General features: G+C 39.4%; 1 protein-coding gene across 1 annotated transcript in view; it reads left to right on the top strand.

Moving 5' to 3' along the window:
* Window positions 1-25,265, top strand: part of LOC122654695 (AP-2 complex subunit alpha-1-like) — an 88,782-nt gene that overhangs the window by 45,625 nt on the left and 17,892 nt on the right. Inside the window, exons 9-14 of the mRNA XM_043848904.1 lie at window positions 7,926-8,027; window positions 8,206-8,303; window positions 9,678-9,759; window positions 9,901-9,989; window positions 16,068-16,173; window positions 16,282-16,347. Of these exons, the coding sequence (XP_043704839.1) occupies window positions 7,926-8,027; window positions 8,206-8,303; window positions 9,678-9,759; window positions 9,901-9,989; window positions 16,068-16,173; window positions 16,282-16,347 (543 nt within the window). The remainder of the gene's footprint in view (window positions 1-7,925; window positions 8,028-8,205; window positions 8,304-9,677; window positions 9,760-9,900; window positions 9,990-16,067; window positions 16,174-16,281; window positions 16,348-25,265) is intronic.

Genomic DNA, 25,265 nt, shown 5'->3' on the forward strand with positions numbered 1-25,265 from the left:
TGGGAAGAACTTAATGTTTATCAGCCTCTCACCACTGACCTAGAACTGTTGAAGATACAGAGGGCTGAGTTTCAGGTTACAAAGTTCTTGGCAGTTTTAATTCTGATATACTTTTAGTTAAAAGCCAGCTACTTTCTGGCAAAAAGGTGCCTTCTTTGAATGAGATTTTTTCTCTCCCTCCAGAGCTGATTCGTCATCCTTTTGTAAGAAAACTTCTATATTTGTCATTTGTAGTGGTGGCTGTGGCTGTGGTTCTGGATTTCCTAGGAGAGGTCGTGGCTCAAGGGGTGGACAGCAGATAGACCAGATTTCACGACAGTGTACACATTGTAGCAAACCTAATCATACATTCGAAACATATTGGGAAGAATGTGGTAGACCTCAGTGGGCCCAACGATTGGCCAATACAACAGTGTCTGATGGTAATGCTGAAGTGGTGTCATCTAGCAACACTAATCTTATCGCTTCATTTAGAGCTAGTTCATCAGGTTCCTTGTTTCGCGACGACATGATCACTCAGTTATTGAAACGTGTCAAGCAACTTGAGTCATCCGCTTCCACTATGGCTACACTTGCCGATATAGGTACAATTGTACTTCTTACCACCTCATTCCCTACCTCTTGGATCATTGGTTCTGGTGCCTTTACCCATATGACTGGTAAGTCAGATTTGTTTTCCTTCTTGTATAAGACTCCTCATCTATCTTGCATTATTCTTTCTAATGGGTCTTCTACCCAAGTGGCTGGCCATGGTATAGTTTTACCTACTTCGTCTATGAATTTGTCTTATGTTCTTCATGTACCCTAGGTACCCTTGAGTAATCTATTTGTCAACTCATTAACGTACTAAACTGTTCAATTACGTTCTATCCTTCTTACTGTGTCTTTCAGAATCTTCATATAAAGAGGAAGATTGGTGGATGGTGTGTGGACAGGCTATACTATATCGACTATGTTGCATCTTCTATGAATGCTGCTACTACTTCTGATGTTGTTGCCCCTTTTCAGTGGCATTTTTGTTTGGAACATTTGTCACTGTCCAAGCTCTAACAAATGATACCTAGTTGCAAGTCAGTGTCCTGCCTTGAGTGTGAACCGTGTGACCTCAAAAAGCGTTATCGTTCTTCTTTTCTTTCTCATAGTGTGTCTAGGAGTCGTTTAGTTTATTTTCTTTAATGCATTCAGATATTTGGGGTCCATGTCGTGTCAAAAATAGGTTGTGTCCCCAACGCATGGCTGGTGTAACACTGCCACCTAAATGGTAGGTAGGCATTGGATGTGTGACGTTTGGAGTTATCGTTTGTGCGCCTGGCCCCAATGGAAGAATGAGTGATCCGTTCCCTTGCAGATCATGGCCTTACCACTCGGTCCCTGATGGCCAGCGGGGAATTCGGTATAGCAGTTCACGTTCATTTGTGCTTTGTGTTCTCACTTTTTTTAAGTTGTATGACCAACCTAGACCACCAGGCGCTGTAAGCGAAACAATCTCAAACGAGATTGAAGACAGAGATTCAAGCATTAGGCAACACAAGGTTTTGTTACCTTCGTGGACAATCATTCCCATTTGGCATGGTTGTACTTGTCGAAAGATTGTTCAAAGTTTCTGTATGTTATCAAAGAATATTATAATGAAATAAAAACTCAGTTTGATGCTTCTCTTAAAGTTTTTCGTTCTAATAATGCTTTTGAATATACTCAGCATGAAACTTCGTTCTGAGCATTATTCATCAAACAAGTACTCCTCAGCATAACGGGATTGGTGAGAGAAAAAAATTGACATTGATTGGAGATTGCTCAATCTTTATTGATTCATATGAATGTTTCGAAATGTTTTTTGGGAGATGCTATTTTAAGTTTTCCAACTGCTTTTTACCTAATTGATATCATGTCTTATTCTGCTATTAATAACCATTGTCCTTTATTTGTCGTTTTTCCCATTTAATCGCTGTTTTCTTTGATGCCATGAGTTTTAGGGTGTACTTGTTTTCTCCATACTTTGCAATCACATGTTGATAAATTACACCCTGGGCCATCAGGTGTGTTTTCCTTGGTTACTCTTTATCACAAAAGGGTATCAATGTTATGATCCTATTACTCGGTAGTAGTTTTTTCGTGCTGATGGTATGGTTTTTGAAAATACTACGTATTTCTGCTGAGAGTCATAATCTTGATAGTAATATTGTCAGTTCCACTCCTCTTTTTGTATTGGTTCTGTTTTATGATTCTCTGACCATCACTCGGCAAGCACCACTATAAGTATATCGACACTGTCCCAACTCCCAAGCCATATAAGAATAGTCTGATTCTTTGCCTGGAGCTCCTGTTTCTTCCTTGTCGCCTGATGAATTACCAGTAGCTCTTCGCAAATATACCTGTTCTTGTACTAAAAAAATCCATTATTGATTATCCTTTTTAAAAATTTGTTTTAATATCTCATCTTCCATCATTCATACATAGCTTTGCCCTATCCTTATCTATCCATTATATTCTTAAAACCTATCATGAGGCTTTGTCTCATCCTGGGTGGAAGTTGGCTATGGATGTGGAAATGGATGCCTTGCTATCTCGGAAGACATGGACATTGGTGGATTTACCCCCAGGTAAAGAACTTGTGCGGTGTCATTGGGTGTATATAGTTAAGTACAATCCTAATGGCTCTGTTGAGCGGCTTAAGGCCTGGTTGGTAGCCAAAGGCTATACTCAAGCCTATGGTGTGGACTACTTTGAGACCTTTTCGCTCGTTGCTTGGCTTAATTTAGTTTGTGTGCTTATCTCTTTGGCTTGTAATTTTGATTGGCTGTTGTATCAGTTGGATATAAAGAATGCATTTATATATGGGAATCTGCTTGAGGAGGTGTACATGGAGCACCCTCCTGGGTATGTTGCTCTAGGGAGAGAATACTGAGAAAGTTGCAAGTTATAAAAGGTGATCTATGGCTTAAAACAATCGCCCAGAGCCTGGTTTTATAAGTTCCGTTCAATTGTTACTTGATGTGGATTCTCACATTGTTATTTTGATCATTCAATTTTTGTTCATCGCCGGGATTTTAGGGTGATTTTATGTGGGGATGATATTATTATGTATCTAGTAATGATACTTTTGGTATTATAGAGGTGAAATCTTATTTTCAACAACATTTTAGGATGAAAGACTTCGGTGCCCTCAAGTATTTTCTTGAAATTGAAGTTCTTCGGAGTAGTAAGGGAATTAATCTCTCATAGAGGAAATATATTTTGGATCTTTTGTCTGAGACTAGTATGCTAACGTCCAAGCCTGTTGATATGCCTATGGACTCATATAAAATTTTGGAGCAAATGATAGTGAGGAGCTTACAAATAAGCATCAATATAGGAGATTAGTAGGGACACTCATTTATCTTACTGTTGCTAGACGAGACATATCTTTTGGTATTTGAGTTATTAGTTAGTTTATTGAATCTCCTAAGAAGGTTTAGTAGGATGCAGTCTGTTTGATATTAAGGTATCTTAAGGATGCTCTAGGAAAGGGGCTTATCTACAGACCTAGTAAATATATTGATTTGGTTGGTTATTTGGATGCAGACTAGGCTGGTGCTAAAGGTGATTGAGATCTACCACAACCCATAGGTTACTGTACATTTGTTGGTGGTAATCTTGTCATATGGAAAAGCAAGAAGTTGACAACTGTAGCAAGGTTTAGTGCTGAGGCTGAGTATAGATCTATGGCTCATACTGTAGCTGAGTTGATGTGGTTGTGATCATTTTTTCAGGAGCTTGGGTTTTTGGTTGCTAAACCTATAAATATGTATTGTGATAATCAAATTGTTATTTGCATTGCTAGCAACCTAGTGTTTTATGAGAGTGCCAAACACATTGAGGTCGATTGTCACTTTGCGAGGGATGCAATGATCAGAAGTTGATTTCTATTCTGCTTGTTGCTTTTAAAATTCAATTGGGTGATGTTTTCACTAGGCCTCTGTTTCATCCCGTTTTTTGCTAAAGTTTTTCCAAGTTGGCATGGGTGATGTATAGGCTCCTGCTTGGGGCGGAGTGAAGAGATTGAATTTATTCTGTTTAGTATAACCGCCGGGGGTTTTTTGGGTATTCGATTGTTTTATTAAGGGCTTATTTGTAATAGTGTTTATATCAGGGGTATACTTGTCCCATTGTTGTCAAGCCATCGCCTAGGCACCGCGTTGGTGTCCATGCTCCTTTTTGGTTCCAAGGCAACAACATGTCTTGTTGATACTTCATGAGTTACATTGATTTATGTTATTGCTTTGTTTTCTGATAACTATGGTTATATTATGTTCTATACTTTTTTTTTTATTGTATGTTGGTTTTCTCATATTAGGTCATTACTAGCATACTTATATCATATTGCATTGATATTGCTTTTATCTTTCACATAAGCATAATTATTTAAAAATGTCATTGCTATATTACATATAAGCCATATATTGCACGCCTAGGGAGCCCAGGCAATGCCTAGGGCGCCTTGTTACCTAGATGTCCCTCCAACGCCTTCGGTGGGAGTATTCTGCCCAACCATGGGCAACAGTTCTCTCCTCGAAGTTTGTGGTTCTTCTTCTTCTTATCTCTCTCTCTTTCTTCTATAGTTTTTTGGTGAATAAATAATTCAATACCAAAACCCCAAAGGGGAGGAAAGAGGGGGGGGGAGAGAGCTATACAAAACCTCAAGCCCTAGGGACTAGGGAGCCGGTCTAGGAGAATGAAAAACATAAACATCTAAGCCCCAGGAAATAACAATGTGCCTGTTCCTTGGGGAATCACAAAGAGACCATTGGAAGCATATGAAGTCTGGAGCTAACATCAAAGAAGATGGCCTTCCAAATCTTGTCGAATGAGCGAGTTGGAGGTCCATCTGCGAAGGTTCCTCTCCATCCAAATGTGCGAGATAACGACACTAAATACCAATTTGCCAGCAGTGTCACAGATAAATTTGCCTGAAAAAATCATATGCAACTAGAGCTACTCCTGAGCGAAGGATATAGATCTCCTATTGCGGGGCCAAATAGATGCTAAGGCTTTCCTCCAAATATTGAAGGCAAAGGGACAAGAAAAAAAAAAGGTGGTTAACGTCCTCTATGCCGTTCCAACAAAGGATACAGGAGGGGGCGACGGGTATGTGGCAGTGAAGGAGAAGGGCTTGGGTGGGAAGGTAGTGGTTTAGGATTCTCCAAACGTTGAAGCTGTGGCGAGGGATGTGGCCTTTAAACCATATGAGATTGTGCCAGGGAACAGAGGGGGCACAAGGCTTGACAAAGTCCCAAGTAGAGCTAGAACTGAAGAGACCATAGGGGAGGGGATCCAAATGACCTTGTCCGAGTGAGAGGGATGGGGGGGAGTGAGGCCCAGACATGAGTGAGGCATGGGGGAAAGGGGGATGGGGGTGACCAAGTACCATGGAAGATGATAGAGGAGAGCGGGGAGCAAATTTAGGAATGCCAGAGGAGTAGACCAAATGGCTACCTAAGGTATTGAAAAGGACTCCAGAGGGGTGCTAGGGATCAAGCCAGAGGGAGGTGGAGGTCCCATATGCGACCACAGAGGAGGTAGGAGTTTGTGGGATGGGGGATAGACTAAATGGAGTCATTTTTTAGGAGGTAGGAGTAGACCTAATTGACCCAGATAAAGTCATGCTTGGTGGAGATTTTTCAAATTAGCTTGAGGATACCCGCAGTATTGAAATCCTGATCCTGCAAAGACCAATACCTCTTTCACATTTAGGGAGACAGATGGTAGCCCAGCTAATTGGATGGAGGAATTTGGAACATTCTTTTCCTTACCAGAGGAATGCACAGAAAAGAGATTCCATGGCTTTGATGGTGGATTTGGGGAGCCCATAGGTACCGCATCAGTAAATGTAAGAGGATTGGAGAACTGATCTAATCAACACAATCCTGCCAGCATAGGAAAGAAGTTTACCCTTCTAGAGCTGAAGTCTATGCAGATAAGATCCAGTATAGGGGTACAATGATGGCCCATAAGTCTACCAGGGATAAGAGGAAGACCAAGATATTTGACAGGTAGGGAACCTAGGGTCAATCCCGTTAGGTGAAGGAGAGTTTCCTTATCAGATTCAGGGATGCCTTAAAGGAAGATTTGGGATTTCAAGAGATTAATCTGAAGGCAGGACAGTCTCTTGAAAAGCTGTAGAGAGGACATAATGGAGGAGATGGAAGGAGGGGAAGCCTTGGAAAAGATCATGAGATCATCTGCAAAGGCAAGATGGGTAACCTTAAGGGCCTTGCATTTGGGCAAAGGGGAGATGAGGAGTTGGTTAGTTTTTGACTGGATACTCCTAGAGAGGACCTCAAGGGCAAGAGAGAAGAGGAGAAGAGAAAGAGGGCAGCCTTGGCGGATTCCAACTTTGGAGGGGAAGAAGCCGGCAGGGGAGTCATTGATGATGACAGAGAAGAATGGGAAGGAGATGCACGAGGGCAGAGGGCTGGGTACCAACAAGCCAGGGAGCCCCATCCAGAGCACGAGCTTTGCATCCTCAGAGCAAAACTTGGAAGATGAACACTACATTTTCCAAAAGGTAAGTGTCCAAGATACCTTGAGCTTTCCATTGTTTGGTCAAAGATGTTTTTACTCTGTTGAAAGAAGGTCGAGAGCCTAGGAAATGGCCTTCTAGGCAAGATTTCTATTTAGCAATTTCTGGGGATAAGAAGTCAAGAGGGCATAGAGCAAACTTGGAGGAGCCATCATGGGATGGTTTGACATAATGAAGAGGAAGACTAGAGTGAGAGGGAGAGGAAGTTGGAGAGCAGAGAAAGGACCAGGGCTTAGGGGTGGGGGTAGAGGTAGGGTCAGAGGAGGGGGTGATGGAATAGGTGGGGGCATAGTTGTCAAGGCGCTAGGCGATCCAAGGTGTTTGAGGTCCTCCCTAAGCGCCTAGGTGGCGCCTAAGTGGTGCCTAGGCGGCCTAAAACCAGCTTTCCAATAAATCCAAGATTGCTTAAATCTGATTTGTATTGAAGGAGTTATGTTCCGGTCAAACCTTATTTGGTGTGCGTGAATGCTGTCAAAATCGCTCTAAATGAAACTATTTTTATAGATATAAAAACAAATGAACATTTTACCGCATTTTTTGTTTTTAGCAATGTTTTACCATATTAAGATTTATGGAATTTTTAGATTTGAGAAAAACCCCAGCATTAGAAAGTTGAAAATTTCACCTACCGTCAAAAATCCAGTTTTTGTTCTTGAACTGGGGCGTTGAGTTTTTATCCTTTTGGAATTTGATTTTTTAACTATTTTGATTGGATTCAAATAGGGGGGTATTTGCTTCTTTATGAATAATATCTTAAGTAAATGAAATTTCATTTACTTAAATGATATTTGGCATAAATAAGTGCTAGAACCTGGTTCGATACCAATTAAACTAATGCAAGGCGCCCTACAATAAGGCGGCAGCTGCCTAGACACCTACAAATCTGCCTGGACTCCTAAGCGGAGCCTAGGCGATGCCTTGACAACCATGGGCGGGGGGGAGGGGGAGGGAGAGGAGTGGGAGGAGAGCTCATTCCATCCAAGGAAAAATCTAAGTTGCCTGTATGTGAGTTCAAAGGCCCAAAATTGTACTTGAACTTGTTGGAAAGGCAGAAGGCTCTTTTCAATCTCTATTCTTTTTTATGTCTGTAACTGGTTTTAAAATTAATTGCAAAAAGAATTGACATTTCTGTGGTGAATTGTATTCGATTATCCTTTCTGATATGTAATCATTAGCATATTTCAGCCCAAAATGTCCCTCTCTCTTCTACATTATTGTACTGGTTTGCTGTGTTTGATATTGTTTGAGATGTATTATCTTGCATACCGTCAGTGTTCTCATAACTCGAATCTTATCACCTGTAGGGATCCCATTGGATGTAATTTATTGTTCTTCATTTTTTTTTTTTGGAACTCTCCTATTGTAGGTCATGCATCTTGATGCTGAGAAGGAAATGATGTCTCAATGTGTTGCATTGCTTGGGAAGTTTATTGCTGTCCGTGAGCCCAATATCCGATATCTTGGATTGGTAGGTGTTCCCTGGATGAAGTGTGTGGTCGAATTACTTGAGATCTCTTTATTGTATTCACAGCTTCATTTTATTGAGGAACTATAATGGGTTAGAAAGGGTTGATATGCTCCCTATGCACCTGTGTCATTGATTCATAGATAACTTTCATGCCATAATGTCCATTGCTCTTTTGCAGGAGAATATGACCCGGATGTTGATGGTGGCAGATGTGCAGGATATTATTAAGAGGCACCAATCCCAGATCATTACCTCATTGAAGGATCCTGATATCAGGTTACACACACTGAGTTCCTTGAAGATCTGATAGCTGATGTCCGTAATCTTTATAATTGGAAAGTACAAACAAAATTCTGAATTTTGGAAGATATTGTGGTTGAATTGTTCCTCGTTTAAAAAGTATTTCCCCTTTTTTTTTTTTTTATGTTTTTGATGATATTTTGGTGGAAGCCTGTAATTAAGCAAATGATAGTCTCATTTTTTAAATTATTTTTACATCATCTTCAATTCTTCAAAGTATATTTGGTTTTCTGAAGCTGTAGTGTGGAAGGCGTTTTCGATTTATATTCTTTTTTATTTCTCTACTTATGAACTGGATCTCTTTCTGGCTTGGAATTCTTTTCCACTATTGAGGCAGTTGGTCCTGATTCTAGAATACCACATTAATATTTCCTATTTGTCAAGTGGTTTGATTTTCATCCCAACTTATGTTAAATTTTCTGATTCAACAGATTATAAGCTTTTATCTTTTTTGTTTCTATTGTTTTGATATTTTTCTGCTGGAAATTTCCTGAAGGCGAAGTTATCAAAAGAAAAAATGTTATTCAATGGAATATGTTTGCCATTTCTTGGAAAAAGGAAATTGCAGGATTTAGTTGTAGTGGTCAGTCTATAAAATTGTTATGCAAGGTGCTTGGTTACGCCAATGATGATATCATAGTTCGAAAACTCGTCTCGGAGGGCCATTTTGGTCAGACCGAAGTTTCCAAGTTACCAAAATTTCGCCCAAACATTATCTTTTTCTATGAGTTTTGCTTGGCCATTTCAGGTGTAAAAGGCTGAAATGATCGAACTGAGCGAAATACTGAATGAAAAAGACCGAAATACCCAAAATTTCGACGAAATAGTGCATTTTTAGACTGAAGTGAGCAAGATTCCGAAATGAAATGACTGAAATTTCCGAAATTTCAGTCGAAACATTGATTTTTTTGGGTTTTGACGTTTCGTTTCGGGGGGTATGAAATTACCAAAATATCCTAAATTTCGCCAAAATTTGGCCGAGTTTTTGAACTATGGATGATACGCATATATTCCTAAATCCATGCATACTAATTCTAGATGGTAATCTCTGTAACATTCACCTAGGATGTGTCCTCTGGACATCATAAGAAAAGCGATCTTTATGTTATACAAGCTCCATGGTGGGAGCTGGTCTGTTGTTTCTATACTCATGGGTGTACTTGTTTGTTCTGGTTGCATCTAAGTTATTTAAAGTCTGGTAGCAATTAACTGTTGAACCATCACGAAACTTTGTTCTTCTATGATTTTCTATTTCTCTTTGTATGTGAATATTTCCTGTTTAAACAATTCCTAACTAACAGAAAAGGACCCTCAATAATTGTGGTTATTTTCCTTTTTCCCCCCTTGCAGTATTCGAAGGCGTGCTCTTGATTTACTTTATGGCATGTGCGATGTTTCAAATGCTAAGGACATTGTTGAAGAGTTGTTGCAGGTAAGTGTTGAGAAAATCCAATAACTTTTCCTCATTTTAGCATGTGAATGGAGCACAGTTGTCTGCTTCGTCCTTGGAGAAATTTTTTTTCCCATGAGAATATTCAAACAAGCATCTCTCTGATATCCGTATCTCTTTCAGTATCTCAACACTGCAGACTTTGCAATGCGTGAAGAATTGGCTCTCAAAGCTGCTATTCTTGCAGAAAAGTTTGCCCCTGATCTATCATGGTAAGAGTTGTTTTTCTATGCACTGATGGCTTTACTCCAGGCAACAGCAACTAGGACTTGATTCCTATTTACATTACTTTCCCAAATACATACATATATTCCAATTTGTAGATTATATATATTTTTTGGATGAATACAAATTTATATTACGAAGAAGGGGAGAATATACAAGCCCTAGGGCAAATAAAGGGAAGCAAAAGAACAAATGAAACAAACAGCTAGCCTAGGCATTGGGGGGGGGGGGGGGAGGGCTGCAAAAGGGAAATGGATAATCCCTCACCCGAGGATACAACAATGAGCCTGTTCCTTGGGGAATCCCTTATAGGTACATGAGGGAGCAAGGCAAGCTTGGATGAAACATCAAGAAGATGGCATTCCAAATCTTATAAAAAGAGTGGGAGTTGGAAGTCCATCTCCGAAGGTTACACTCCATCCTAATGTGGTAAATGTAGGCACAGAAAGCAAGCTTGCCAGCAGTATCACAGATTGAGTTCCCACCAAAAGTCATTTCGATCCAGATCCACTCTCTCAGAAGGGGAAGGATTCTTCTTCTGCCAGGCCAGCAACGATTAAGGGCTCTCTTCCAGATAGAGGCAGCGAAGGGACAGGAGAAGAACAGGTGGTCCGAATCCTCTTGCCCATTCCAACAAAGACAACCGGAAGGGGAGACTTGGATGTGGCGATGGATGAGGAAAGCCTGCATGGGGAGGCAGTTGGAGAGGGTGGCCAAGTGTTAAAGCTGTGGCGGGGGATGTGGCGTTTGAACCAAACAATCTTGTGCCAAGGGTGGTGGGGCCTCTGTGTATCACCAATCCTAGGCAGAATGGGAGTTGAACATACCTGAAGCTGAGGGAAGCCAAAGAATCACATCTCCCCTATCATGGAGACCAGGGGGAATGGGGGGGGGGGGGGGGGAGCTCCAAATCTTTATAACAATCTGAGCACAAAGGAAGGGGAAAAAGGCTATTTTTAAGAAAGCTAAAGTGAGGGAAAGGAAGAATAGAAATCTTGACTATGTTAAATGTATACAAAGTGAAGATGGTAAAGTACCAATAAGGGATAAGGACATTAAGAAGAGATGGGAAGACTATTTTTGCAGCCTACTAAAAGATGACACTTCGAGTAATAATGTTCCGGAAGATTGCATTATCCATTAAGGTACCGCATGTCGTAGATATATACGAAGAATTAGGGTGTTTGAAGTAAAAGAAGCTTTAAGGAGGATGAAAGTAGGCTAGACACAAGGCCCAGATGAGACTCCAATAGAATTGTGGAAGAGCTTAGGAATCTGTGATTTATCTTGCCTAACTAAGCTATTTAATAAGATTATGAGCATAAGGAAAATGCCAGATGAATGGAGGAGAAGCATCGTGGTTCCGATTTACAAATATAAAGATGATATTTAGAGCTGCAATAACTATAGAGGCATAAAGCTAATGAGTCATGCTATGAAATTATGGGAGAGGGTTATTGAAACCCACTTGAGACAAGAAACTACCATTATGGAGAACCAATTTGGTTGTATGCCATGAAGATTCATGATGGAAGCTATTTACCTAATTAGGAGACTACGGAAAGATATAGAGATTGCAAGAAGGATCTCCATATAGTCTTTATTAACCTAAAAAAAGCTTATGACAAAGTCCCTAGAGGGTTAATACTTTGGCAAGTACTAGAGAAGAGAAGTGTTTCAAGTAAATATGTGGACATAATTAAAGACGTGGATGATGGAGCAGTGATGAGTGTAAGAATTGTAGGGGGACAAAGTAGTGAATTCCCAATTACAATTGGGTTACATCAAGGATCAGCTTTAAGCCCTTATTTGTTTGCGCTTATTATGGATGATTTAAACATATATATTCAAGATGAGGTTCCTTGGTGTATGCTTTTTTGCTGATGATATTATTTTGGTGGATGAGACAAAAACTAGGATTAACGCCAAATCAGAGTTATGGAGATCAATCTTGGAATCAAAAGGTTTTAAGATAAGTAGAACGAAGACGGAGTATATGGTGTGTAACTTTGGTTATACTAGGACGAATAATGAGGTCGTGAAACTTGATGAGAGACAAAGAGATTATTTTAGATTTCTTGGCTCATTTATAAATAAAGAAGGTGATATAGAGGATGATGTTTCATAGAGAATTGAAATTGGATGGATGAAGTGGAGAGGTGCGTCCGGAGTGTTGTGTGATCGCCGTATTCCTTTAAGACTTAAAAACAAAATTTTATAGGACAGTCATACGACCGGCTATGATGTATGGTGCGGAATGTTAGGCAGTTAAGAAGCATCATACAGATAAACTCAATGTAGCGGAGATGAGGATGTTGAGATGGATAAGTGAAAAAATTAGGAAGGATAAAGTAAGGAGTGCTCATATTAGAGCTGGTTTGGGTGTAGCCTCGATACATGATAAGCTACAAGAAAGCCGTTTGAGATGGCATGGCCATGTCCCATGTTCAACGGAGGCCTTTGGATGTTCCAGTACGGAGGAGTGATTTGATTCAGATTGAAGGAATTAAAAAAGCCAAGGGTAGACCTAAAATGGAGAAGTGGTGAGGAAAGACATGCATAACTTAGGGCTTGTTTCAAATATGTCCTCGATAGAGCTGATTGAGGGCAAGGATTCATGTAGCCGACCAAATTTAGTTGGGATAAGGTTGAGTTGTTGTTTGGGGGGGAGGGGGAGACCAAGCTTCATGAGAAATGATAGAAGCAACCATGGAACCTCTGCTAGGACCTGAAGAGTAGATATCCCTAGAGCTCACCACCGAAAAGAGGACACCAGATGGGTGCTACTTATCATGCCAAAGGGAGGTGGAGAGGCCGTCGTCAATCTTGATACATATGGCATCAATAGCAATATGCTTGACTTGCAGGATTCTACGCCAAACCCAAGAAGCATCAAAGGAGGAGCCAACAGACCATATAGAGTCCCTACGAAGGAGGCCGACATAAACTCGAGAGGTCCAGATGCTGTCCTTGGAGACAAGTTTCCAGATCAGCTTAAGAGAACTTGCAAGGTTTACATCCTTTATTCTTCTCAAACCAAGACCCCCTTTAGATTTAGGAAGGCAGACAGAGGCCCATCTCATGGGTTAAAGAAATCTTTGGAGTCAACACCTTTCCAAAAGAATGAGCACATAATGGACTCGACAGCCTAGATGATGGCCTTGGGGAGACCAAAAACACCACACCAGTAGATGTAGAACGATTGGAGCACGGATCTAGTAAGCTCCAGGCGACCTGCATAGGAGAGGAGTTTTGCTTTCCAAAGTTGCAGCCTTTTGCGTAATAGGTCTAAAATGGGGGAGCAATGGTAGGCAATCAACCTGGCGGGGATGAGGGGAAGGCCAAGGTATCTAACAGGAAGGGTGCCAATGGAGAACCCAGTGAGATGGATGAGGTGGGCTTGGGTGGAATCAAAAACCCTGGCGAGGAAAATAATGGACTTGGTGAGGTGATGCCACACACGAAAACGAGTATCTAAAAGCTTTAAGCTATCCAGCGATGGATGACCCAAACGACAATGGACTTGGTGAGGTGACGCTACACACGAACACGCCACAGATGATGTATCCTCTAGTAGATATACCCCCCCCCCCAATTCACGACCTCTACCAATCATCTTCTTCGTTGTAAGATCCTGAAATACACAAGAATCGAAGAAAAAGGTTATGGAACAATTATAGGTTTTGGTAAAACCTATTAACTGACAAAAGATTAAAAGGAAACTCAAGTATATAAAGAACTGAAGACAAGGACAAAGAAAATATACCTGAGACCCCAGTCTTATGTTCCGATGCACCTGAATCAATGATCCAGGGGCGGGAAGGAGTCGAAAGACATGCAGTGGCATTATCTGTCTGAACAAATGTAGTAGTTGGAGGCTGGGATGACTGAGAAATCTGAAATTGCCCAACTGTTGATGAGGTGGTTTGCCATGAAGTTTCCAACAAAAACGTTGGATATGTCTTGGGTGACCACAATGGTGACAAGTCTTCACCGAACCTGAATTATCTGAAGCAACTTGAGTACCCGAAATAGGAGCTTTGCCAGAACCAGCCCCACGACCACGACCACGACCACGACCACAACCACTACCACCTTAACTTGTCCCACTATTGGGCCCACGGTTAGGTGTAAAAGAAGCCAAGGCTGAATTATAAACTGGGGTGGAATCACGAGAATTCTCATGAGACTCGTAGAACTCGGGAAAAGGAACCTGGGAGTGTGTCTACCTTATCACCACCAAGAATTTGAGAATGGACTGATTCAAACTCCCTCCCAAGTCCTCTCCAAAATCCCATGACTGCGAGCTGCTCTCGCTGATTTTGCATTTGTTCCACATCAGAAGTGATTGGAAGTAGAGAATTCAGGTCCTCATACATCCTCTTGAAGTCAGCAAAATACTGGGTCAAAGGACGACCCTTTCGATCAGACCTATAAAACTCCTGAGACATATCATAGATGTGAGAAAGATTGTAACAAAACATTAAGATATTCCCATAGCTCCTTAACAGTGTCAATGCGGGTCACCAAGTCAACAATCTGATTCTCCATACAATTCAGCTTCTGTCCCAAAATTCTTGCATCAATAGTATCCCATTACGGATCATCAACTAGTTCAGTCTTCGACAAGTGATCCTGTTGATCACGTCCAGTCAATACCCAACTTAACAATTTTCTTCCATTGTTGAAAGTTGGTAATCGACTCTAGCTTCTTTTCAGTAATACGATTGGATGAAGAGGAAAGAACCTCAGTCACCACATTCTTCGATTGCTCAGACATTATTCACAAGCCAAGAAATAGAGTGAAGTTGCAACAAGAAGTCCAAAATCTGTACAATATCGATTCCCAAAAACCCTGACAAATATCAACTTTGCCAGAAAACCTTGACAAAAATCGATTCCAATCCTCAACCAAAAAGAAAGTTGATCTCTTCATAAGACCCAAAAATTCGACCCAAACAAAAATCGATTTCTTCAGAAAGCCCTGGCAGGAAAATTGAACTCAAAACCCTGACAGGTTGCTGTCAATCTCTAATCCTGAAGCTTCAGCTGCAATCTTCACTCCATAAATCAAACACCATAAAAGAGAGACCTAGTTCTAAATTTTGAAATATGAACTAGTCTCTAAACAGTCCCAAAACACAGCATAGGGTGCTGCACCCCTTCAAACGAAAAGCAAGAGAAGCCGCAAAACCCCAAACTGGTAATGAACCATTCAAATCGATTGGAACCTAGATAATTGGGAAGATAATAGGCTAGGAGAACTGTAGCAGTGCCTAAAGCTCTGATACCATGTAAATAATAAGAGAAGAAGAAAGAGAGAAAGAGAGAAAACGAGAGAGAGATAGAGGTGATGGCTTTGTGTAACTCTGGGAGTCACAACATTGTGTTGGATCTCCCACTTCATTCAATATATAAGTATCCAAAGGGTATAACAGGAAATATAAGAGAAAGAAAACACAAGCATAATACCTAATCTACCTCTGACCATCTAACCATGACTTACATAGTTTTGACTAACAATATGTATGTGGTACCGCAGGGGCAGTACTTTATGTCCTGCGGGGTATTCAGTTCTGTTTTAGTTACCATTAGTTTTTATTGTTTAGTCTTATTAGTCTTCTATTCCCGCAAGGACTGTCATACCTGCAGTATTCTCTTCTGTTTTAATTATTCACTTTATATAATATTGGTGAGGGACTGCCACAGGTATTTACTTTTACTCTTTCTTGCGGCAGTCTCTTATCTCCTTTCTTCCTCATTTCTGCTTCTTATACAGTGCTAGTTCTGGTATTCTGTTTCTGATATTGTTTAAGAGGTGAAAGAAGTGACATCATGAGGGTCTTAAACATGTATTAGGAGACTTTCAATAATTTTATTTATAAAAAAAATTGGAAATAATGCTCTCCTGGAGTATGATTTGTCTTCTGTAACTTCTTTTAAAATTTTTTTTATCTAGAGTACCTCTTTTAGTAGTTCTTTGTTGATTATGCAGTAACTGTCAGCCCAGTGCAAATAATATCCAAATTGAATTGACAGTATCTTTTTCTTTGTTCTTCATACAGGTATGTTGATGTGATTCTTCAGTTGATTGATAAGGCAGGGGATTTTGTCAGTGATGACATATGGTTTCGTGTAGTGCAGTTTGTTACAAATAATGAAGATCTACAAGTACTTTGATTTCTTTCTTTGATCTTTCTGCATTCCTTTGGAAGATTATTATTAGTATGCCTATCTTTTGAAAAAGATATTTATATGCTTGACACTTGCTATTATCAGCCTTATGCAGCAGCGAAGGCCAAAGAGTATATGGACAAGCCTGCTCTGCATGAGACTATGGTAAAGGTGTGCATCTTGTTTCTATCTTCCATTTTCCCTGAGATTTTTTTTTGGGGCCAAAAGTTCACATCCTATACTTAGTTGGTTATTGTGTTGATGCAAGTTTCAGTATTGGATATTCAGAACACTATTGAATCAATGTGTAAAACCAAGCTGTGTTGATACAGGGCTGACTTGTAAAGTGATCCTAGCATCTTTGTGTTGCTTGGTCAGGAATAGAGAAGATGAAATTTATTCTTAGTGTATGCAAATAAATTCTTTAGAACTGCAGCAGGTGAGCCGATTGAACTGTAACTGAGGAAAAGGTCCAGGCTCTTTGCCTATTGCTTGTGTGGGTCAGAGGACATGAGGTTACAGGTTGGCACATCTCTGGAGAAAACTGTTTGAATCTGCAGTATCTCTCCCCTCCTATCTCCTTCCCCTCTTTCCCATCTGCTGTTAATCCAATATATTGATTGGGATCGCAAATGATCTCAAAGCTTGCTTGATGTTCAAAGACTCCTGATAGAATTTTGTCATACTTCAAATTTTGTGTCTAATCATCATTCTATACATTAGTTCGCAAAAAAGTGCATTGACTTTTCTCTAATGTAGTTATCGTAGTAAATTGGGACAGAGTATGCAAACTTATACATTCCTGAGTCATATGTGAAACTCCCTCATAAACCCGGATTCTAGGTTTCTAGAACATCCATTAAAATTTAATTTGGTGAATGATTTCCAAAAAAAAAAAAAAAAAATTTTGTTTAGGCTTTGTTTGTTTTGGTGTAAAATTTTACTTGGAAAATTTTGACTTATAAAATTTTACATGTATAAAAGTTTTCCAATGCTTGTTTTTTATGGAAACAAACATTGGAAAACTTTTCAACTTGTAAAATTTACCACGGAAAATTTTCCAGGTAAAATGTTGCGCCGAAACAAACGGAGCCTTAGTAAAAATGGAAGGAGGACTATCTTGGCTGGTAATAGGTGGGGTCAATTGAGAAGAACCATATCAGCAGCCTTAACAATATTGACAATTGATAATACCACAAAAACCTTTGGTGTTAGCAACCTTGATGTTGATCAAATCTATGCCGGTAAGGGATAAACACTGTCAACGGCATTCTCAACTTCCTCTGTTTCATGTACAGATGCAAGTGTGCATCTATATTTCCACAAGAACCTCACCTCTTCCCAAATGAAGCAAAGCAGTAGCTCCATGAGCAAAGTGACGACTCTAAAGTACTCTGAATTACTTAATTATAATTGATGTTAAAAGCATGGGCAAGTAGTTTTGGAATCCCTTGTATGGCCAAGTTATTTTGAAATGCTTAATTATTTTCAGCATGAGCAATATCTGTTTGTCTTTTTTACTGATTCTTTTCCTGCATATGGTTGTCATTTTTGGGTGGATAAACAATAAAAACATTTTCATACCATTTCTGAGAGAAGTGTGCGGAACTGCTTAGAACCCACAAAACCTGAAAAGAATATCTATACTCGATAAGATGTAGGGCAGACGAGGGTTTCAATAGGATTGAACTACAAGAGAAAGGTGGTGGCAAAAAGTTATGACAGATTAGGGTTTTAAAAAATTGAAAAAAAATAGGGAAAGTAGAAGAGAGAGCTGCTGTTTTGGGAGTGTGAACAGTACCTGTAAACATTAACCGAGGATATTAAAATTTGAAGGGAAGAGAAGAAAGAGATATAAACAGAGAAGGAAGAGGAAGAAATAGAGAATCGTAGGGGAAGGGGAAGATATAGAATGAGAGAGAACATGGCCTTCACTCGGTCACACTTAAACACTCTTTTATTCCATTTAATCTCGTATAGCTAGAGGGCATGGTCCGTTGGAACTCTCAAAATCTGACTCCTATGGCATCTAGAACATGCCTAATCCTAATACTACTCAGACAAATATCTATTTGACGACTCAACTCAATTCAACTCAGCCTTATCCCAACTAAATGGGGTCGGCAACATGAATCCTATTTATACAATCAGCTATATTCAAAGCCATACAAGATTACAGTCCTAAGCTATACATGTCTTTCCTCACCACTTCTATGGTTATTTTAGGCCTACCTCTAGCTCTTTTAGCTCCTTCAATTTGAAATAAATCACTTCTCTGTACTAGAGCATTCAAAGGCCTCCATTGCACATGGCCATGCCACCTTAGACGAGTTTCCCACAACTTATCATGAATAGGGGCAACGCCCAGGTTTGCTCTAATTTGTTCATTATGTATTTTATGTTTAGTTTCAACACTCATCCACCGGAACATCCTCATTTCAGCCACTATAAATTTGTTTAAATGTTTTTGCTTCGCTACCCTACATTCAACACCATACGTCCTTGGTCGTATAACATTTCCCTTTGAGTTCTAAAGGGATACGTCGATCACACAACACTCCGGGTGCACCCCTCCGTTTCATCCACCTTATTCTAATTATTTGTATAGCATCATCCTTTATTTCTCCTCCTTTATTCATGATTGAACCTAGGTACCTAAAGCTATAACTTTGTGGTAACTCCATATCATCAATTTTTACCACCTCACTTTTAATCTTATTGTTACTGAAATTACACAATATATACTCTTTTTTTTTTTTTTTCTTTTCTACTTATGTTTAAAACCTTTTGACTCCAAGGTTGATATCCATAAATCCAATTTTGCATTTATTCCAACATTTGTCTCATCCACCAAAACAATATCATCTGCAAAAAGCGTACACCAATGGATCTGATCTTGAATGTCTCTAATCAACTCATCCATGATTAGTGCAAACAAATACGAGCTTAGAGCTAAACCTTGGTGTAATCCAACTATTACTAGAAAGCTGCCCATGGTATTTCACCTAACGGGAAGAGGGTCCAGAATAACAACCACCGCCCTGATCCCAAATATACTTCTGTCACCGTCTTTCTCAAACGTGAAAGTTCGAATTCAAACTTCAAGTAATTTCATAAATAAGAAAAAGGACCGTATCCAAGTTGCAAAGAAAATATCTTTTTTCACTACCTTCTCCCCTCACAACTCTTACACTAGTTACTAAATCATTATACTATCTTTAATTATGTCCACGCATTTACTTGAAATGTTTTTCCTCTCTAAAACTTGCGAATAAACTCTATAAAAACTCTATCATAAGCTTTTTCTCTACCAATAAAGACCATGGTTTAAAGTATCGGCTGATACGATACGATACGATACGATACATATCGACCGATACCGATACGTATCTTTTTTTTATTTTAAAGAAAATAGTATGTCTCGATTGGTATTGTATTGTATCGGCAAAAACGGACCGATACAATATGATACAAACCGATACGTACCGATACTTACAATACATACGTTAAAGGTTATGTGAGAATATCGATACATATTGGTATGTATCGGCCGATACGGCTTGATACAGACCGATACAGCTCGAAACATACTGATATGGTCGATACCAACCGATACACGTTGATATGGCCATTAAAGACCCATGTGATATCAAACTATGATTTTGTTTTTGAGATCAAAGATTGAAGGAGGTTTCATTGAAAAAGGAGATTTCACAGAAAAAGATAGGTTTTAGAAAAGCTTGATCTTTGTGTTTAAATCATGGTTTTTAATCCTATCTTTTGCTACAAATCGATAGATTTAGGTAAAACTAAGTTTGTTGTTGTATCAAATTTGACATTTGCAAGGATTTGTACTCAAATTGATGAAAGTCTCTTGTCTCATTAGTCATTATACATTGTTCTCCATTTTAGTGTTTATGTATTATACATGTTATATATTGCTTATTTATAATTTTTTTGCTCCAAAATGTATTTCCATGTGTATCTTGACCATTTCCATGCATATTTGTAGTGTACGATACGATACGTCTCTTAAAATCACTCTTCCGATATGATACCCGATAGTGATACATTAAACCTTGATAAAGACCATATGAAGATTCGTATATGCTCTAAACCTTTCCATTAGTCTCCTAATCAAATAAATGGCTTTCATGGTAGATTTCCCTGGCATAAAAACAAATTGGTTATCTGAAATATTAGTTTTCTGACTCAGGCAAGCTTCAATTACTTCTCCCATAATTTCATAGAATAACTCGTGTGTTTAATTCCTTTATAATTATTGCAGCTTTGAATATCACCTTTATTTTTATAAATCGGGATCACAATGCTTCTTCTCCGTTCATCTGGCATTTTCCTTGTACTTGAAATCTTATTAAATATCCTAGTTAGCCACAATAATCCACACATTCCTACACTTGTCCCAACCTCTATTGGGACATTATTGGACCTACTACTTTACCTATTTTCATTTTTTTCAAGGTTTTTTATTTTTTCATTTCAGCAACCCTAATTTTCTGTATATATCTGCAATTTGTAGTTTCTTGATGGTTATTATACCCTTCTAAGATACTATTACTTTTATTATTTTCATTTTGTTAACTGTAGAAATAGTTAGTCCACCTCTCTTTATTCTTCTCCTTGTTTATTAAAATAATACTGTCCTCACTATGAATACATCTAATATGGTTGAAATCTTTATTCTTCCTTTCCCTCAGTTTGGCTAGTTTATAGATACCTTGTTCCTCTTCTTTGATCCTAATTTGTTATAGACATCCTCATATTTTGTAGCCCTTGTTTTCCCTATTATCTTCTTAACTTCGTTTCTATTGTATTTATACCTTTTGAAATCCTCTTCATCCTTTATCCTTTGCAAAGTTTTAAAACTGAATTTCTTAGCCTTAATTGCTCTTTGAACTTCCTTACCCACCCCCAAGTTTTTTCTTTTAAAGTTCCACCATTTTTTCTTAGGGCAAATAATCTTACATTTCCTACAATACGGCTTTTAAAACACATCTATGACCAGTAATCTATATTGTGTGGTTAAGCTCTCCCCTAGGATAACATTACAATCTTTACATAATAACCTATCAACTCATCTAGTTAGAAAGAAATTTATTTGACTACTATTTTGCCCACTTGTGAAGGGTTATTAAATGTTCATTCTTTTTGAAGCATGTGTTTGCTATTGATAAATCATTAAAAAAGGGCGTACCCAGTGCATGAGGCTCCCACCACTGCGGGGTCTTGGGTGGGTCATAATGTATGCAGCCTTCCCCCCGCTTCGCGGAGAGGCTGTTTCTTGACTCAAACCCATGACCACTAGGTCGCAGTGGAGCAGCCATACCATTATGCGAAGGTAAGCAACAACAAATGCTAAAGCTGAAACCCCTCCTCATTCTTATCTCTAAAATCATATCCACCATGAATACTTTCATAACCTTTACTATCTCTTCCAACATGTCCATTTTGATCTGCTCCTATAATAATCTTTTCACCTTAACTAATTCCTTGAACTAATCCATCTATGTGTTCCCAATATTGTTTCTTAGTATTTTTGTCTAATCCTATTTGGGGTGCATAAGCACTAATTATATTGAATTATTGATTACCTCTTCTCCTAACACAATTTGATTTAATATCTATGGCATCATTGGTTTTTTAAAGTCTTTATCTACTATTATTACCACCCCATTTATATTATTCCTTTCCCTAGTATACTAAAGTCTATAGTCATCTCATTCCTTAGCTTTTTAACCCTTTCACCTAGTCTCTTGTATACAAGCTATGTGTTAGCAGACCTGAATTACAGAGTAATTGCTTGAATGATCAATATGATCAACTAAGCATTGCATTTATAATATGAGAGATCACATACTAATGACCAAAGTACCCCTAGTACAGCCGACTTAACTAGGAGGTACCAAGAAGTAAAAAAATACAACTGTAAAATGACCAGAATACCCCCACGGTATTTCTGGTGTACATAATTCAACACTCCCCCTCAAGTTGGAGCAAATATGTCAATCATGCCCAACTTGATTAGATTAGGATGGAACAATTTCCCAGACAATCCCTTGGTGAAAATATCAGCAACCTGATCAGTAGACTTCTCAAAGGGAACACAAATCAACCTTTCTTCCAACTTCTCCTTGAAGAAATGCCTGTCCACTTCAACATGCTTGGTGCGATCATGCTGTACCGGGTTGTGTGCAATACTGATTGCAGCTTTGTTGTCACTATACAACATCATAGGAAGATGAACAGGAATACCAAGGTCTTGTAGTAAGCCTTTCAGCCAAAGTAACTCACAAATGCCCTGTGCCATAGCTCGAAACTCTGCTTCAGCATTAGAACGAGCCACCACATTATGCTTCTTGCTACGCCAAGTGACAAGATTGCCTCCTACAAAAGAATAGTACCCAGAGATAGACTTTCGATCTGCAAAACCAGCCTAGTCAGCATCGGTATATGCCTCGAGGAGACAGAAGAATGCCTTTTTCAGGAGCTGACGTCAAGTAGTGAAGAATCCGAAGAATAGCCTCCATATGAGAAGAATAGGGGTCATGCATGAATTGACTCACAGTACTCACAACAACAGCAATGTTTGGATGTGTGTGTGAGAGATAAATCAGTTTCCCTACTAGTCTTTAGTACTGGCCCTTATCAACAAGTTTACCCTCCTTTTCTTTGAGACGGACAGTAGCCTCCATAGCGGTATCTGAAGGGTGACACCCTAACAAACTAGTTTCAACCAACAAGTCTAGGACATACTTCCTTTTGGAGAGAAAGATGCCTTTAGAAGATCTGGCAACCTCAATTCCAAGAAAGTACCGTAGCTTCCCTAGATCTTTAATCTCAAACTCCTGCCCAAGAAACTTCTTCAACCGGCTGATCTCATCACTATCGTTGCCAGTAACCACAATGTCATCTACATAAACTACAAGAACAGTGAGTTTTTCACCAGCCCTCTTTATAAAGAGAGTGTGATCAGCATTACTTTGCTTATAGCCCACAGAAATCATGGCCTTGTGAAACCGAGCAAACCACGCTCGAGGTGACTGCTTCAGCCCATAAAATGCTATCTTCAATTTGCACACTTTACCTTGATTACTGTCACAAGAAAACCCTAGTGGAATATCTATGTATACCTCCTCACCAAGTTCTCCATTTAGGAAGGCATTCTTCACATCCAGCTGTTGTAGATCCCATCCAAGATTGACTGCACAAGATAGCAAAGCCCGAACTGTATTCAACTTTGTAATAGGAGCAAAGGTTTCCTGGTAGTCAATTCCATATGTCTGAGTGAAGCCTTTTGCAACCAGACGTGTTTTATATCGATCCACAGTCCCATCAACCTTTTGGTTGACCACAAACACCCACTTACATCTCACTGGTTTTTTCCCTAGAGGAAGGGCTACAAGATCTCAAGTGTTATTTTTTTTCAAAGCTCTCATTTCTTCCAACATAGCTGCCTTCCATTTTCCATTTGTATAAGCTTCCTGCCAATTTTTAGGAATAGAAACAGAAGAAAGAGAGGACACAAATGCATGAAAAGATGGAGAAAGAAAACTATAAGAAACAAAGCGAGAAATAGGATGCAGGGTGCAAGTCCTAGTACCTTTGCGATGAGCAATAGGTAGGTCGAAAGGAGAGGTCTCACCATGAGGAGGAGGATCTGGATTCTGAGCCGGCAATTGGATAGGTATTGGTGCCACAGTGGATTGATGCCGCCTTCTTTTGGAGCATCTCTTTTTGTAGGTGATGATATTAGAGTTGTTGATTCTCTTATGAAATTCACTGATGGTTCTCTGGACTGGAGTCAACTCCCCCTGAATAGGAACATCACCAGCATTATTTTCTACTAGCTCTCCAAAGGAATCCCTTCGGAAGAAGGGGCAGCAGCCAAAGAAGATGGGGCAGCAGTTATAGGAGATGGGAGAGGAGGAACTTCAAGGGGAGGAAACACAACACATCTTCACTAGAACTAGAACTCTCCCCCTGAAGATGTGGGGATGGATAATAGGAAAGACTCTCATGAAAAACCACATCCATACTGAGCAGAGTACGACGGGAAGGGGGATGGTAATACTTATAACCTTTCTAGGTTCGAGAGTAACCCAAAAAAATACACTGCAGCCCACGAGGTTCAAGTTTGCCATGAGATTTCGTTTCTCTGGCATAACACACACAACCAAACAATTTGGGAGGAACCACAAAGGTGGAATTCCCATGTAAAATGTCAGCCGGACTACGGGAGTCAAGAACACGGGAAGGCAACCGATTAATAAGATAGGTTGCAGTGAGAACAACATCCTCCCAATATTGGGAGGGAACATGGCGCAAAATCATCAACGCCCTGGCTACTTCCAACAAGTGTTTGTTCTTCCTTTCAGCCATACCATTTTGGGCTGGGGTATCAACACAACTAGTCTAGTGAACAATCCCATGATCAGCAAAATACTTTTGAAATTGATTTTCCCTATACGCAGTACCATTGTCACTTGTTAAAACCTTGAGAGTAGCCTGGAACCGCGTTTGAACCATTTTATGAAAATGCTGAAAACAGGTAAAAACTTGACTTTTGGTGTGCATTAGATAAACCTATGTGTGTCTAGAATGACAATCAATAAAAGAAACAAACCAACGATGACCAGAAAGTGAAGTTTAACGACTAGGGCCCCAAACATCAGAATGCACCAATTGAAAAAGTGAAGAACTCCTTTTATTTGAAATTGAATAAGTTGAACGTGTTTGTTTGGCCAGAACACAAGCCTAACAAAAAAATTGGTCTTATCACATTTTTTGACCAAAGTAGGAAATAAAGGTGCTAAAATGGAGGATGACCTAATCTAGAGTGTCATTGGTAAATTTCAAAAGAGATTAAGGAGTTTTGATGTGGAGATGGTAATGTGGGTGGAGTGAGACGACCATCATCAAACAGGTACAAGCCACCGTGCACTTTACCCAATCCAATCGTCTTCCCAAAGGCCAAATCTTAAAAAACACAATGGGAAGGAAACAAAGTTACTTTGCAGTTAAGATCACGAGTAATACTATTAATAGAAAGAAGGTTAGTAGTAAAATTA

Source organism: Telopea speciosissima, chromosome 3 (genome assembly GCF_018873765.1).
Source record: "Telopea speciosissima isolate NSW1024214 ecotype Mountain lineage chromosome 3, Tspe_v1, whole genome shotgun sequence".
NCBI classification, from domain to species: domain Eukaryota; kingdom Viridiplantae; phylum Streptophyta; class Magnoliopsida; order Proteales; family Proteaceae; genus Telopea; species Telopea speciosissima.